The sequence below is a fragment of the Neodiprion pinetum genome, chromosome 5, assembly GCF_021155775.2.
Source record: "Neodiprion pinetum isolate iyNeoPine1 chromosome 5, iyNeoPine1.2, whole genome shotgun sequence".
Lineage (NCBI taxonomy): Eukaryota > Metazoa > Arthropoda > Insecta > Hymenoptera > Diprionidae > Neodiprion > Neodiprion pinetum.
The window spans coordinates 10,281,046-10,297,814 of record NC_060236.1 but is presented as its reverse complement, the minus strand read 5'-3'; the positions used below and the strand labels follow the sequence as shown (position 1 = coordinate 10,297,814).

Here is a 16,769-nt window from a genome sequence, read left to right as displayed (position 1 = left end):
TCTGCTCTCTAAAGACCTGTAATTATTTAACAAAGTTGCGCTGTCCAAAGCATTGTTTGTTATCAAAAACAAAATGACGAATGATTATTGAAATGAGTAATTCGGTAGTATCGATATTTCATGGGGATGAAATTTCAGCTGTCAGCCGCTGCAATTATCGAAATGTTCCAGTGAAAAAAATTTCACGATAACGGCAAACCAAAGTACGTTGCAAATAATATGGAGTTAATTGATTAAATATGTAGTTAAACCAATAATTCGGTCTAGACTCTACAGAAAATTGGTTTTTCTCGTTGATCAAACATTTACAGGCCAAATTAAAATATAGCTGAACGAAAACTGCTTGGATCCTCGATGCAATCACTGTCACCTGAACCTGGTGCGAAGGAAATAAACCGTTCTTAGACTAAAACAAACTTCAAGATATTATTACACAATCGAATTAAACGAATGGAATCCATCGTTTTTCCAGTTACAACGCATTATAGTTTAGTCATTACTGAAAACTTCTCCCAGGAATGTGAACAATAACTTTTAGAATTAAAGAAAAGGGGTGGAGATCAAAATATAAAAAGATTAAAATCGTAGAAAGCTCAGACGGTTTACATTTTGTGGTTTGAAAGTCCTTACCGATTGTAAATGTCGGCGCGCTATGTTCTGATTAATTCAGGCAATTTTTCATTTCGGCTTGATATTTCTAAATTTCGAATTTCAGATACCTAGAGTTTGTACATTTCGAAAATTCTGCGCATTTCCTTCCGCTTCCGAAAATTGTGAAATTCTACGACAATCAATAGAATGCATCTCTCAGTTTCCGTGCGAGTACGCATTGTTGCCTTGCTGGGCGTTCTCCAGCGCAGCCACAGGGCTTCTACCCCGTTCTTCAGAACTCGGGCCGGCGTCGACAAGCGGTTTTACCGTTTGTTTGAATCTCTCTCTACTCAGTCACACGCCTCCAAAGGCTTGTGGTGGGGGGGCGAAAGTATGCGCGCGCATCTCGAAACCACGCTGCCAAGCGACCGGTCGGACGTTACCCGCGTGTTTCGGATCCCTTCGGTTTAGTGACTCCGAAACTTCTTTGCGGTAACGTCGTGCGTCGAACGATTTCCGTACTCCCCTCGACACCGCGCTTATTTAAAACCGCGAAATTACTCTCGGACAACTAAAACTAGCGTGGGCACATCTGCGAGTAGAATATTGAACGAGGTAAAAAATCATCGGCAAGGGTTGAAATCCCAACCCCCTCACCCTTCACGAACAGAATCAAGTGAGTGGCGGAATCGGAGCTGAAAAAAGTGACGGTGGTGTTCAGTGAAAGTGATCGCAAGGATTCCACCGACCAAAATGGGCCTCCTCACTTCGCTCGTCGTCCTCATCGCGATTTCGACGATCGTTTCGTCGGAGCCGAGCGTTGAAAAGACACGGACCGCGATTCCAAGGTGCTGCCGATCCGGCGAGACGCTGGTCGAAGGGTCGAAGGGCGAAGTCGGCAGGTGCGTACCGACAACGGCGATGTGGCAACCTTTGATATTCTCGCTTTCGAGCCGAGGGCAAATCCCAATACCGGACGACTGGGATATCCGAGAGAACACGCGTCCGCACTGCGGAGTCGACAGGGTCCTGAGCTTCTATCCGAACTCGAAGACCCAGCCGTTCATCTTCTTCGACAACGGTCTCCTGATCCTGAACAGTGGTACCGGAAATGCCTACGAGCCCGACCAATACTGCGCCGAAAACGAGGCGTTGCTTCTATGCAGGATGAAGACGGAACTGAAGCCGATGGTCTTCCAGTGCTGCGGAAGCGAGGCCACTTTGCACGAGGATAAATCTCAGTGCGCCCTAATGCCGGAAGGCTCGCCACCCGACACTTTCGCGATACCGAACGCTACCAGTTACGATATTATACTGGATTTCCCTAACTGCGATCACGTGGGAAATTATTCGGTGATCGGTGACGTGGATGATGCACACATCATGGAAAACGGGACTCTGATTTTCGATCATCTCAACATCCCGCCGGGACAGTTTTGCATCGAGAAAACTTACGATATGAAATCGGTCAAGGTTATCGCCTGTACCGAACACGCTAAAGTCAGGTGAGTCACAGAGCGTTGGGTGAAATTTGACCGGTATTTTTGTTGCAAACCGGTACCGGTGATCTCAGCGAATAGTGAGGCTGGGAATTGAGTATTTGAGTGAAATTTTTTTTTTTTCAGTTTTAGAGGTGCACAATGCAGTGCAAGCCAAAATCATGAGGACGTATTTTTTGTTTTTCGTTAAAAATGATAATTTTTCATGTTACAGGTGATTGAATTTCACTGATTTTAATATATATAGATATATCTTAACATGAGTGACGTCACAATGTTATAGTTTTCAATCTGTTATATTAATGGCAATTTGGATTAAATCGGAAAATAAAAAATACGTCCAAAATATTTCTTTCCAATCTACAAGAATATGAAATAAAAAAAATTCATTCAAATACTCGATCATTGAAATCGTGTGTTTATTTTGCGATTTCGAGAGCTTTTAAGGATGTAGAGGTCGTACGTTACAGTCCGCTGATAATTTTGATGCAGCAAATGCGTGACCAAACACACGTGTAAAAAGTGGAACTCAACCTCACGAAATTGAAAATGATTTTGAAATAATCCCTGCGATCCGGAAAGAAAATTTGTATGCACTGAATTTCGGCTGTAAGAAGTGTTGTTAGCAAAGTCAGAATAATCGACTTTTTTTTCAGAAATAAGCGATAGAATAATGTTATTTCTCTGAAGTTTTTAATACAATTCGAAATTTAGATTTTAGAAAGTTTTTACCGTTTCACGGAAGACTTTTTCAGTTATATACAGCTAGATAAGCTTGAGCGAGATATTCTGTGCCTTTGTTTTGTCATATTTCTATTCAAACCACTTTATCGATCCGACTGTACATCCTTGTTTCATCCGAAACATTCGTCTTGAAAATTCTCATTTGCCAAAAAGCATATCATTAGTATACTATAATATTATACGAAGCTATTAATGATACGAATAAAGACGGCCTGTAGATATACATCAGAATATCAAAGACCTGAAGAATGTTTCCAGCTAGAGTATTTATATTCTTTATTACATAGAATACTCGTATGTAAGACGTAATAAGTCCTCTGTAATCCGTAGTTGATTTTTCATCAGAATTTATTTCACTAGAGTATCCGATAAAGCTGATGCTAGGATAATTAAAATAATTAAAATAGTAAGTTTTATCGTCCAAGATTCTTTGAAAGTATTGCCTATAATTTGGCAAGCTTTACTTCCAGCTCCAGCTTTGCCAGTATCAAAGACTTCGGTCAATCCGACACAAGATTTTTGGTGAAGAATCTTCAGACTATCTGATGTTTGGTAACGAAATTTCTACCGAGAATTTTAAAAGGATCCATATTTTAGTGGGATGTATTTAATGTTGATAGCATACGCACACATACTCGAAGACAAGACACGTGGCTCGAATTCAGAAGTCTGAAAGGAGAGAAGAACATGTCATGTTTTATTCTTGTAGGGATTGCACAGCGGTTGAATAAAGCCTGGCGATATATGGTAATTTCCAAGATCGAGCTGATTCGGGAAATATGAAACTTGTATAACGTGGTGAACAAAAAGTTGGAATATGCGAAGGGTTTTACGACTTCCGCGGTGTGTTTTATATGTTTTCTGACAACCCTATTTGTAAGTTGTCTGTTCAAAGGGGGTCGGGATCGAAATCGATTTCAGAGAGAGACTGTTTTGGTATCACCACAAAACAGGTTTTAAGTCATTCCTTTGAGAAATAGGATATTGTAACGGGTTCTAGCCTGCATCAAACCACGTCAAACGTCACTTATTTTGACTATTTTGAAAGTCTCTGCGAATCAATGAGTATGAAGTTAGTAACGTTACTGTAACGATGCGTGTTTAGGAAAGAGCGTTGCTTCGCATCTTTGGAAATGTCTGAAATCTAGTAAACCATCGTGAATAAAATATACTCGTATTTTACGAAACAAACTCCTCGAAAGTCATTCTAAAATTGTACAATAACGATTTTATCCCTGATGTTTCGTTACGTTAACGTTACTAACCTCAGCCTCATACGCGTCACTGATGTGATAATACCGCATAAAAATACAAATGTCCAAAAAAAGATTTGCTGTACTGAGCAACAATAGTACCAAGACATCTATTCATACGATTGAATTACCTCTTATCGCAGGAATACATTTCTTGGAATCATTTTCGCATAAAACCAAGAAGTTTTCGGATAATTTTGTTTGGCGTCGCATGTAGAATTGCACTGACTGCGGAATTTTCGCATCGTGATGAAAGACAATATAAGTGATATTTCACACGGTTAGTAAATTCCGACTGCAGCGTCGTTTGAAATGAAAGAGAACCGGAAATCGGTAAATCAAAGCGAACCCTTGATTCTCATTTCTGAAAACGTGACGTCCTTACGTAATTCGCTTTACATCAAATGTCTTTGATGTGAAAGAACTGACCGATTCATTTTTGATTATATCGGCCATTTGGAAAATCGTTAGTATCCGTTACTGCCGAGCAGTTCAGAAACCGTTACTCTGTAATCTCAGATAACATCAGAAAAGAAAGTAAACGTAGAACCAATGCTACGAAACACTTTCGCGAAAGGTACATACAGGACCTTACGCATCGTTCTAGCATAACGGCAGAACTAAGGAGAAAATTCGTACCGTCAATATCTCAGTGAAATTGTCTTGGATATTTGAATAAAGGTATCGACAACCTTGCTTTAAAAGTTTGATTTTTCCTCGTCGAATTTAAATTCTTACCAACATAAAAATCGGCCGAATTAATAACGTTAAAAGTATTTTTTCACCTACACATTCGTTGCAATGTTAATTGCAATAATCCTACCTCATAAATTTTAGTACCATTAAAGCTTTCAGAAAATTTGCAAAAACGCAATGCCAATTATTGAAAATCATAAAGATATCGGGTAGATTACACATCAGGTATAATATATATGTATTTCACAATTCAAATACTGTACGAGGGGTATGGACTTTGGAATTGAAATAAGCAATTAGTGTTGATATTATGTGTTCTTCGCAAACAGCGATCGTCGAACAGATCTCGATCGATGATTTTCAAAATAGCTACACGATACAGTTACAGCGAAGTTCGCAACCATTTGATTATATTCTGGATTTTACAACATCGAGATCGGAAGACACGGTATATACATTGTACCTACTATGTATGTACAACGTGTAGCGACCCACTTAAAACCGGGATCGACGGTTATTCTTACCGATATTGTGTACACGTATACGGTAATAAATTATTTTATTTCTCTCCCACATTCTTCCGAATCTAAACATTCCGAGAAAGCAGGATTAGCTGACGGCATCTCTTATTCTGCGTATTTTAAAAATAATTTCAGTATGGTTCCGAGTATCGTGTTATTATACCTGTGTATGTTGGAGCATCGCGATCAACGAAAGAGATGAGGTTAAATTCGTTACGCTTCCTACGCAAAGGCTGAATCCAAAAATATTAGCGATAACAAACCGACGTGTCTGCAGATCTAATAGGATACGTTATATACGCGAAAAGAAGAAGACCGCATCCTTAGACTCACCTTGCGAATCGGGTAAAATGCTTTATGTGTATATCAATCGCGCGCCTTTGAACATATCGAATGTCGGAAATATAAACTTGCGTACTTTGTACGAGGAACCAACGTACGTTGTTGTACAATAATACGACGGTTCGGCTTTCACCTGTCAAAACTTGCGTGCCTGCGTACATTCGTCAAAAGCAGGCGAACCGCGATCTGCAAAGTCATCGGTATACGTACTGCAACACCGACAAGAAATAAGAAAACAACAAACAGCACGATAATTATTGCTTTACTAGCACCGTGCAGGTTTAGTAAATAAATTTTGAACATTTTTCGACGCATCATTCGTTCTCGTATTATTGCGATATTTGTAGTTTAGTTTTATTTCTGTTTTGTTTTTTTCATTTGTCGTTTTCTTGACAAAGTTGAAGTTAGTAATAAAATGTTGAATAACTTTGAAGGTGTTAAATTTTCGATGCAAAAAGACTTCTTCTAAAAATACATCGTTTCGTCCACGTCACAAATTTCAACATCGTTTATTTTTATCTTCGATCAATTTTTCGATTCCCGTTACATGAGGCTTTCTTGTTAATTAGACAATTTCTTTCAATATTAAAGTTACCGACTCTACTTTCGGTTTCAGCGAAAAAAATTTATGTATATTCTAGATGTATATAAATTATCTGTTGAAACAATTGCAAATCGATCGACGATCTGTGAATATGTCATTAGAAAAAACGTATTTTGAAGATAATGCATCCATACATACTTTCAATTTCATGGAAGCATCTGATTCACATGAGAGAATCCTAAAAAAATCAATCATGCAAGAAATTTTTGACATGTTTTGAACCTAGATCACTTTTAACTTGACGATTCTGATACTCTAATGATGTTAAAAACTGATTTTCAACCGGTTTTGTACGCTACAGTTGATTCCCAAAAGCGCTACGCTACCGGATAAATCTCCCGTTCGACAGGGCAACTGGTGAAAAGGAACAATGCTCGCCTATGACAATTATTAGCTATGCAATTAATGGCGTGGTAAAGTTCCACTTGACCTGCATGCAGCCTCGATGGCAGGAAATTAATTGAAATACTTGCTTTCGCATTATCGTTCGCAAACTCTTCTACGAACAACTTTAACACGCTGCTCGAGGACGTGTCGTACAATAAATATAACGAAGATAAAATAAAAAAGAGAGAGAGAGAGAGAGAGACGTTAATTCTTTCTGGCACGCAGGCGATGGCGTATGGATCAATCAAAAGATCGTTAAAATCCCTCCACGTATCATTTTCTTTCCTCCGGCATAATCAATCACGCAACTTTCCTCGAACGTTCGCCGATCCAAACTGATCATCAACGACCCCTTCAAAGCGCCGCAATCCCTTGCTGCACCAACCAGCTTCATATCTCGTCGTTATCTCGCTCTGTGAGGTTAAGTGCGTTCTGCTTTACGATATCCTATTAATCTTTATACACGCTTTCCAATCAAGTATTCAGCTCGATCGATCAACTTTAGTACAATCAATTGCTGCACGGATTTAAAACCGCCATGCACTGCTCCAGTGCTGGAATTGAACTGCCAAATACAAGACGATATCCCAATTTTTACCATAAATGTTTGAAACCGCACCACTTCTATTACATTTTTCTATCCATCCCCATCAAAACAAGCAAGCCTATCAGTTTCTCCGGAATTCAGAACGCAATCGTTATTTTCTTAAAGGAAAAAGCGAATCCTCTGGCGCAGCAACGAGATGTACCGTCAACATATCGAGGTCAACAATATTTCTTTCTCGAGTTACTATAACTATAAATTCTGTCGTTTCAGCAGAATTCGCTGAGACGATGGAGTTGCAAAATTTCTACCCATGTGTAAGGCTAGAATTTTGATTGCCTGCTAAATGATGAAACATTTTTGGTCATGACGGTCTTGATCTTGCGATAGCTTCTGAAACATGACAATATGTGATTCGTGCTGGGTATCAAACCTCCTATACCTCGCATATCTTTATGAAATTTCATGCGAATTCACACACGGGAATCTGCATATATATACAATTTTTATGCAGATCCTATTTACCCGCCCGATGAACATTATTTTCTCAATTATAGCGATTCCGTTATCTCGGTTTGCGGCGAGTTATTTACGCTACTTTGTGCGGCGTCCCAGTATATTAACTTTTCAAGGACTGTACACTATTTTCTCGTTTGATTCTCCGCGACGGGCTAACCCGCATGTTATTACTCATTTAACAAAATGTATATATTTACAATTGGCATAACTTCGACCGTGTCAAGCTTCTTCAGCCTTTAGTGAATTTTATGATACCCGTATTTATTCGTACGACGGTCACATATTGTTAAAATTTTAGTCGAATCGAAGACACTGACTTTTGTATCGCATAAACATTTTGCTAGCGCGCTACTTCGATAAATTCACAGGATGTTTTTTATTCAGGGAAAACGTAATCGTCCAACCTTGTTTTAAATCTTATGCAGAGCTGGTGTTTTTTAAAAAAAATCATATTATCCACGAAATGATACGAGAATTAGTAATTAATTGGGTTCAGGTTTCTTATTATTTCAAGTTTTGCTTCACCGTGTTACCATTTCTTGAACATTAAACGAACAAACTTATACGATTGAATTTTCAGTAAAATCGTTTTTTTTTTTTTTGTTTTATGACAGTTTAACTTTTTACAAGCTCTGATTTTTCCTAGCGAAATTATATCACCGAAAGGTTCTCAAAAATGTCGTTTAATGTTCCGAAAGTAACGTTAATAGAATCTAGCAACTTTTTGCTACACATGTCCTTTCTCCTGTGAAAAAAATTACTTGGCCCATTTTACATAGTAACGAATTCTTCTACTTTTATGATATTTGAAAATTATTGTCCCAGTATGGTCAGATGTCCTACCAATTACCACCGCCTGCTGTACGTACTTCGTATCTTGATCTAGTCTAGGAAATAAGCTATAAAATCTGACGAGCTCTTAACGTCCTAACTACAGGTCTGCAATCGACGAGGAAACTAGCCCACACTTCACTCTATATGCGGTCGGATTCCTGATCAGCGTTGTATTCCTGGCGGCCACCCTCGCAGCCGGATGGCTGTTGCCAACAGCCCACCATGTCCTCCATTGGCGGTGCCAGACGCAGCATGTTGTCTGCCTGATGCTGGCCGACCTTCTCATGGCCATCATTTACCTCGGCAGCAAGTCGCTGCACCCCAATGCCTGCAAATCCATAGGTGAGTAGAGATTAACATTCAAAATTCAGCCCCTCGTTTATCGTTGGACTTGCTATTCAACGGTTAGAATTTTCCCGCACGATTCGCGAAAATATTTCGGTTCAACCACACCGCGATACGTTGTACGAGAAATTTCTCTTTCAATCGTTCAAGAGTGAAGTGAAAATCGGACATCGCGACGCGTTCCATAAGGTAAGACTTTGCAGGACACGCCATGCTCGAAGGACGAGAACTCGCGAAAGCCTGAAACTGACATCGCGGCAAACGACGATAACATTTGAAACCCTATCGAACTCCTGCGTGATTTCGTCTACCGGGGTTGAAAATCACAGTTTCGGAATATCGTTTCCCTCCTGCAATATACCGAGAGGAAATTTGGTTCAGCCTAGAGCAGGTACCACGAGAAGCTGTGATTACCAGATCATAGTTTGCCATCTGTTATTTCCTATTCTGAAATTTCCGTGTCGTATGGCATGCTGCGACGGAAATGGGTCTGGTTTAGACCAAGCGGATGCAGTCCGCTTTGCAAACAATTGCTGCGAGTTGTTCACCGGTTTGAAACTGCAGCTTAAATATTACAGCGAAGTCGATGAATCGTCATCATCTGCGAGACGGTGCAACGGAATCAAACTTCTGCCGGAGTGACTTATCCCTCGAGAAATTAGACTTGCGCCTGTGCCTCCAAGCTCTCCGTCCACTCGTTCGAACAGATGCCCGTGCGCCACTTCCGGTCCTGCGGAGAGCTTTTAACGCATTCCGTTTCCTGCATTTATCCCACAAGCGTCACGGACATTCTTGCCTACGATGAATCTGTTAGACCGTATAGAGTGTCTAATTCTGTTAGGATATACGAATCGCTCTGCTGGTGATATTTCTAAAGACGTGACCGTTTTTTCACTACCAAATTCTGCGTTTCTTTCTCAATATGTCTGCTGGTTTTCGTAGATAAGGGATTACCGCCTAGCGTCCAATTTATACAAAGATGATTTGCAGAGTGACGACGGAAAAAAATTGCGGAACGGTGATGCACAGATTGCAGCCGTCGGGATACGTGCGCGAGGTCAGGTATCTGAACTTGGATAGTTCTAATCTTGAGAATAAATGTATAGAGGATTCGCAATTTTCTCTTAAAGAAATGCGCATACCCCGTAATCATCGTGATGGACGTAAGGAATACCCGTAATTCCATAGCATGGATAAGATGCCAGAATTAAACCTGCTTGTTTGTCTCTATGTAATTTGATACGTAATCAGAAAGGCTACGGACAAGGGTAATGGAAATTCTAGCCGAAACGGTGATTTAAAGTGCGGGGTAACACTTGGGGGAAACTGATATAACGGTACGTCACTTGATATACTCCGTGAAATGCCGAGACGTATAGGATATCGAATATTTTCTCTCATCACCCGTGAGTGTACACTGAGAGAAATTTTTACTTCCGCTTACCGCTCAGTCCTTAAATATTTTCATTTTTTACCACAATCGGAAAATATAGTTCTAGGTAGAAAATGAAAATTAGTTTTCTACCTGTTACCGGAACGTCTAGTATCCGTTACTATTCTTTCTCATTACGATCACTGTTACCATATTTTCTTGCAACTGTTGCGAAAATTTAACGCTTGTGCCACAATAAATTGACGTTAAAGCCTTGTTTAATTAAAAAAGTAAAGTAAACCGAACAGACTGATTTTGCGTTGCAATTACCAAAAAAGGATCGACGATAGCGTAAAATGGTTACGCGTAGCTCGATTTTCGTAATTCCAACAATATTCAAACAGTTTTTTTAACGATACCTGTTTTACTCAATTTTTCTAGTTACTGTAACAAATGAATTTTTTCTCTGTGTATGTTAGAATGCTGCATACATTCACAACGTCAGCAGCATACGCGGCAATTTTTATCAACACGCACACGCCGCGGCTCTCCGTGACACAGACATATTACAGAGAGGTGAAAAAGAAGGGTTTGGAAGCTGGGAATTAATTGCCGCAATCTAAAACGTTCGCTGCTGAACCTTTTTACCAGTATTTCAAATTCCCCGAACCACGCAACCCAAGTTATCTCTCTAAAACGCTCATCACTCGCATCTTCTTTCACTTTTAAGTGTATTCCTCCAAGCGGTCAAATGCATTTGGGTATATTCTTGGCAAACCACTTTCCTTTCTTTTTTTTTTTACGCCTCGGCTGTTCGATCTTTTCCACCGTTCTTTGTTACTCGAAAAAATATGTACGTTCACTGCCTTACTGCGCAGCACATGGATGCCACCAAAGCGGCAAAAGTAATGGGCTTCAGATGTGCGACCGCAAACACCCGCATAAGGGCAAGATGCGGTTGTGATCCTCAGAATGAGGCGAAGATTTGTGCCGTTGTCCATAGACGGGAGATACCGTTTTATTTACACGGATTATTTCGGCTTAAAATTTCGAAGAAACTGAACGTAGAGCTCTTGGATATTAACAAGAAGATGGTACTGTAACCGATTTGTCTGAAACCAATTTTTTTTACAATTGGTACTTGCGCCATGGGAGACATAATTATCATTTCACATCGCCATTGAATGGAATTTAAGAGGAATTGATATGTGGCAGGCAGAAGTAGAAACAATTATTCTAACAAACGGTTATTGATTATTAAGAAAAAGTCAATCACGATCATTTCCCACGCCAATGCAACGATGTGTGGCAATAATGTGTGACAATGTGTAAGGCATGAAATTCATTAACGCTCGTGAAAGCGTTCGAGTAGCATAGAGTACGCCATGCTTTCGTTTCTGATGCACATATCAATGAGTTGAGTCAGGCTCAGTAGCGATTCACATCATATCTTCGCGCTCAAGCCTCTATTGTGAAAATTCTCAAACAATTCCGAGACTTGATAACCACGTGCGAGAACAAATAATTTGCCAAACGGTCTCATGATTGCGAATCAGTGATCGGTAAAGACGTCAAAAAATTACAGTTCGAATATCGGTTAGAACGCGGAGAAGACTAAAACGATCATACGTCTCAGTTCGCTAGTTTCTTCACTAACGAGACACAGTGATGATTGCTGAAACAATCGCATCGTGTATCCCGTTTTCTGTAATATCGTTCACCCACACACGTTTTATGAAATAGGCGAGAAACTCGGGGTTGAAAATACATTAATAAGTAATTTGAATAAATTTAAAGACGGTGACTCAGAGAGGCCTAATCGAACGTCTTGGTCGCAGTTTTCGAACTTTTTGCAACTGTCGTCATACGGAACGACGTCTTTTTTTTTTTTTGCGAGGGGATTTATTATCCAGAGAAATTAATGCACGCGTTTATAACGTGGATAATGTATCTATTATTGCACTTGCGGCGTGTAATTTCTACCGCGCAAGTAACGTGTACGTATACACGACGACGTTCAGAGTCTGTAATAATGGGTGCGGTCCAATTATTTCGTTAGGCTAGTGCTCGATCGGTCTTTGCAGCGTCCTTGACGGGAATTATTTCACTCGATTCTTACGCACTTCAAAAGTGTATTTATGCCGATAATACGGCCAGGCGAGACTAGCACCAACAGCACCCATACTGATTTCACGGGAAAAACATCTGATCTCAAGTCTGCTGAAATTGGGAGTTTGTTCTACAGGATTGACTGAATTTTCAGTGAATTGTCTGAACGTTCTTTATTTTTCTCTGTCAGTCCATGTCTGTGTTAACATACTTGTCAAAGCATATCTTTCAACGACTCGACTTTCATAGTTCGTTACAGAATGTTACGAGTATACATTATTCAAAATATAGACTTCATCGCGGTTACGACGTTCTCAACTCATTGACACGTTTTCTTTTTTTATAATCAACTCACGCGAAATATTCGAAATTTTCAATGCTTGGTCGTTTCTGCTTCCTTCGTGATGGTAGGAAATAAATTTGTACCTACTGCAACGAAACCGATCAAATTATTTTTGCTCACTTGTAACGTTGAATCAGCCCAAATTGATACTCCAAATTAGTTCAAATTATCGGAGATCGATTTCTTTTTCCCAAGGTTATCTTACACATTTTAAGAACAAAACATCAAGTTTTCAAAGTAAACAAACTTTTAGAGGAATGCATTAAAATTTCAGCACCTTTGTTTCTCCCGATCTGTAGTAACTGCACAAAGTTTAAAACTGTAAACTGATTCAAATTCGTGGAAAACGTTGCGCCAATATAGCAGCTCGAAGTAAACGAGGAATAGATGATTTAGCGTTAATGTTTTGACACATGAATCGTAAGAAAATCTGAGATATGCAAGAAAAGAGTGGCTTGTGCTCGTAAAAAGCTCACATCCATGTAAGTAAAAAGCGAATCCATGCAGCCCTCGCTGCGTTGCATTGTAGGCGCCAACTCTTGAATCTTCATAAACGCTCAATTATTTCTCTCGACTCGTTGATGTATTCTTAGCAGCTCGAGCACTACTGCGTGTAGCGTACAAGCACACTGTACATGCGTTTATATACGTGGGTACATACATGTATACATAAAATAAGCCTCTTCCTCGTCGTCCAACAGAGGCCTGCGCTCCAATCTTTCAGCCACTCAAAAACGGTTCGGCTGCATTTCTGGCTTGACTGATTCTGGTTTGACTCTAGTTCGGCGTAATCACGGATTTTGATAAGAAACTGTCGCCTAGATTGACTTGGCCCCCGTATAGGACCACTAAGAATGAGTCGTTCATTACGATCGTCTCCTCTTATTGCATTGAGAACAATCTCTGCTTATGGTTAGCCCATGCGGGACTTTGCTGTCGTTCATTTTCCAACATTGTCTATCCTGAAGATGAGAATTGTAAATATTACTGGAAATGGCAATTTAACATTTTTTACAATTCATTCAACGATTACACAGCAAATTACTGTAAGTCATAACCCTTGGCGTAACTGTAACACAATGAAACGTATCTCACGAATTGACTCCTTGATTGTCAGTGACACACATATGGATAGAAAACAGTTGTGCCACTTTTGTGTCGTGACACAATTGTGGACATTTGATAAAAAAAAACGTGCTCTTGTTACATCGATTTGACTGCAATTTGGTAAATCATCGTTTTTGAGGTCGCTGAATTATAGGATAAACCTATGACATTTTTTTTTTTTTTTTTTTTTACGGGGTTGATGGAGGATATAAAGATAAAAATACGACTATTAAAATTTTTTCAATTACTCCTCGACTGCTTGCATATAACGTCTGCTGATCTCCGCCTGTTTTCTGCACTTCAACAATCAAGCAAGTTTACCAATTCGTTAGTAAAAATAACGTTCTGAGATGGCAAAAATCAGCGGAACTCAACGCGCGAGCGTTGTCATCTGTCAACTGAAACGTTGGCCAACGAAATTCTCCGAAAACATAAGGCTGAGAACATTGACCTTTAAAAATCAGAAGCACAGTAAGAATTGTTGTCATAAAACACGTGCATTGATTATCGGGATAGTTATAACAACGGATGAATCAGGTCAACTGCAGAAATTTGTCATATTAATTTTACGAATGTGATAACTCAAAACGGAAAAATGTTTATTCGTGAGAATCGTCACGGGGTGAAACATTGAGAATAAAAGAAACTTATGAGCGACGAAGTGATTTCAAGTTCAAGGCAGTTACCGAATGGTTCGTTTCAGTTGACTTAAGCATGACGAATGCTGGCGCAAAGATAAAGTTTGCCAAAAAATGTTGCGGTAGTCTTAATTGCGTGTATTCACCGTTTTTTTTTAGATCGACTCGAGGTCACCGATCTTAAAACTCGTTGAACAGAGGTTCGTTGAACTTGTCGCAGCAATTAGCATTTGATGCCGCAGACTTTGAGAATAGGAAGTGACGTCCCCCTTAATTTTTTTCACAATCGCGACGAAAGGTCAAACACAATTCGGCCATTATTTCATGAAAATCTACTTAGAAATGAGTTAAGGTTATTGTGCGGTACATCGAATGTCCAAAACTGAAGAGGTACTTCCAATATACTTTTCTAGGTCTTGATTGAGTACAGTTACCAAGAGCAGTGGCGTCAGCGCATTCGGTACATCTCGGAGTTAATGACACGCACGAAGCAGCGAGATAGACCGAAAGACGCATATGAGTAGAAAGTGTGTAGATTGTTCGTACGAACGTGTGTAAGTTTTTTTTTTTTTTTTTTGAAAGTGTGGACCATATTAACTCACGGGTGGCAGTGTCAGCATCAGAAAACAAGGTTGCAGCTCTCCGTTTTTATACCAGCTTCAGCTTATCTACGAGGCAGGATAATTTTTTTTCTCTCATTGAGTAACTAAATAAAGTTTGTACAAAATATCTTCCTATCAAATACGTATAATATTATCGTGGGTAAACCTCCATACAGCATTATCTCGTCTATGTAGTCTGAACACATAAAGCGATGGATGCAGTAACGGCGATTTGCATCCACAACGATATATGCTCTTCTTATCTTAAACTCATCACACCGTCGGGATTGTAGCTAGAAATAAAATATTTACCGCTACTAATAACATTGCTGATCCGTAGATCGAACATGTTGCGATTGATAGTGCAGGTCAGAACTTTGATTCGCACTCGTAATGGTGATTCTGCTCGTGTGCAATGTATGCAAACACAAGTTGTAGAAAAGAGGACAGTTACGCTAATTTAGGTCAGTATTAACTGATGAAAATGCAAATGTTGCTGTTTTTTTTACACATTTCTTAATCTGCCATGTTTCTTCTTTTTTTTTGTCACTCGATCACGCCTGCGGAGTTAATTTTCGCGATGACATAGATTGAATCGTTGCTGCTTATTTAATACTGGTATATATACGTCACTTACCAATGATGGAAATTTAATATAACAAAGCAAAGATGTAGGTGAATTCGTTTAGCCTTAGACTCGACTTGATTCTCGGTTTTTATTTTGCCGCCTTACGGTATATTTGTAGTAGTAGGTGTAAGGCCGCAGTCGCGGACAACAACTTTCGCGAGTCATTCGGTTTAAAAGTTTGGCGCCTATTCAAATCCAGCTCTCATTTCTTTCGTTTCATTTTTTTACTTCAGGCTTTTAATCGTTACTTTTCTCAGCGGTGACTGTCACCCTGTATAAATACAGACGGTGCCAATATTTAACAACTAAGCTCTACGGCTCCATCATTTGTTTCTGTGAGATCTTGGAGACTTTAGACTTTGCTAGACCCGGATGTGAACACCACCCTTGAATTTTTATTTCAAAAAAGGCCATAGTTGGGTTAAAATGGCCAATTGGCTTCGGACGGAAATGGCTTTTACAGTTTCAATGAGATTTTCGAAAAATTTTCAGATTCGTGCTTCAATGATATCCATCTTTGGATTTCATCTGTCTATAAATGTCAATTTTTTTCGAAAACCTGCCACGATAAAGATGAGTCCAAGATGTTGTAAATCTCTGTAACAGTATTTAAAACTACAGGGTTCTGTTTCTGAAAAGACGTCAAAAACATATTCTGCACAGCTTGAAATTGCTACTGACCAAAAGTTTATAATTACTTCTGTTAGACCGTTTGTACTAAAGGTTTGGAGATGTTTATTTTATTTCTTTTTGTTTTTTTTTATCATTATTTAACGTAAGATGATATAATGCAGTGACATCACACGTCTAACCTTCTTTCAAAATTCATTGAGATTTCCTCGGTTCCTCTTAATTTTTACCGATACGCCAATAGACGGGGATTAGCTTTATTTACGGTCGTGATTAGTACGGCGCTTAATCCATTCTCAGTAATTAATTGTAAGTGTAGAACCTGGTATAAGTGTAGCCTAGATTCGGATCACTGCTGAGGTCATCGGGCTTAGCAATTCTTCGAGCGGCGAGCCCTTCCAGTTCGTGACTCTAAATTGGTCAATTATTCCTTAATCCATCGATCGGCAGCTCAGGAAAGG

At 39.5% G+C, this 16,769-nt stretch overlaps 1 protein-coding gene across 1 annotated transcript in view; it reads left to right on the top strand.

The window, feature by feature from the left end:
* The first annotated feature begins 1,078 nt into the window (after positions 1 to 1,078).
* The window catches only part of mthl1 (methuselah-like 1), a 119,340-nt gene continuing 103,649 nt past the window's right edge, over positions 1,079 to 16,769 (top strand). The window contains exons 1-2 of the mRNA XM_046629778.2: positions 1,079 to 2,096; positions 8,638 to 8,876. Coding sequence (XP_046485734.1) covers positions 1,345 to 2,096; positions 8,638 to 8,876 — 991 coding nt within the window. The 5' untranslated portion in view covers positions 1,079 to 1,344. The remainder of the gene's footprint in view (positions 2,097 to 8,637; positions 8,877 to 16,769) is intronic.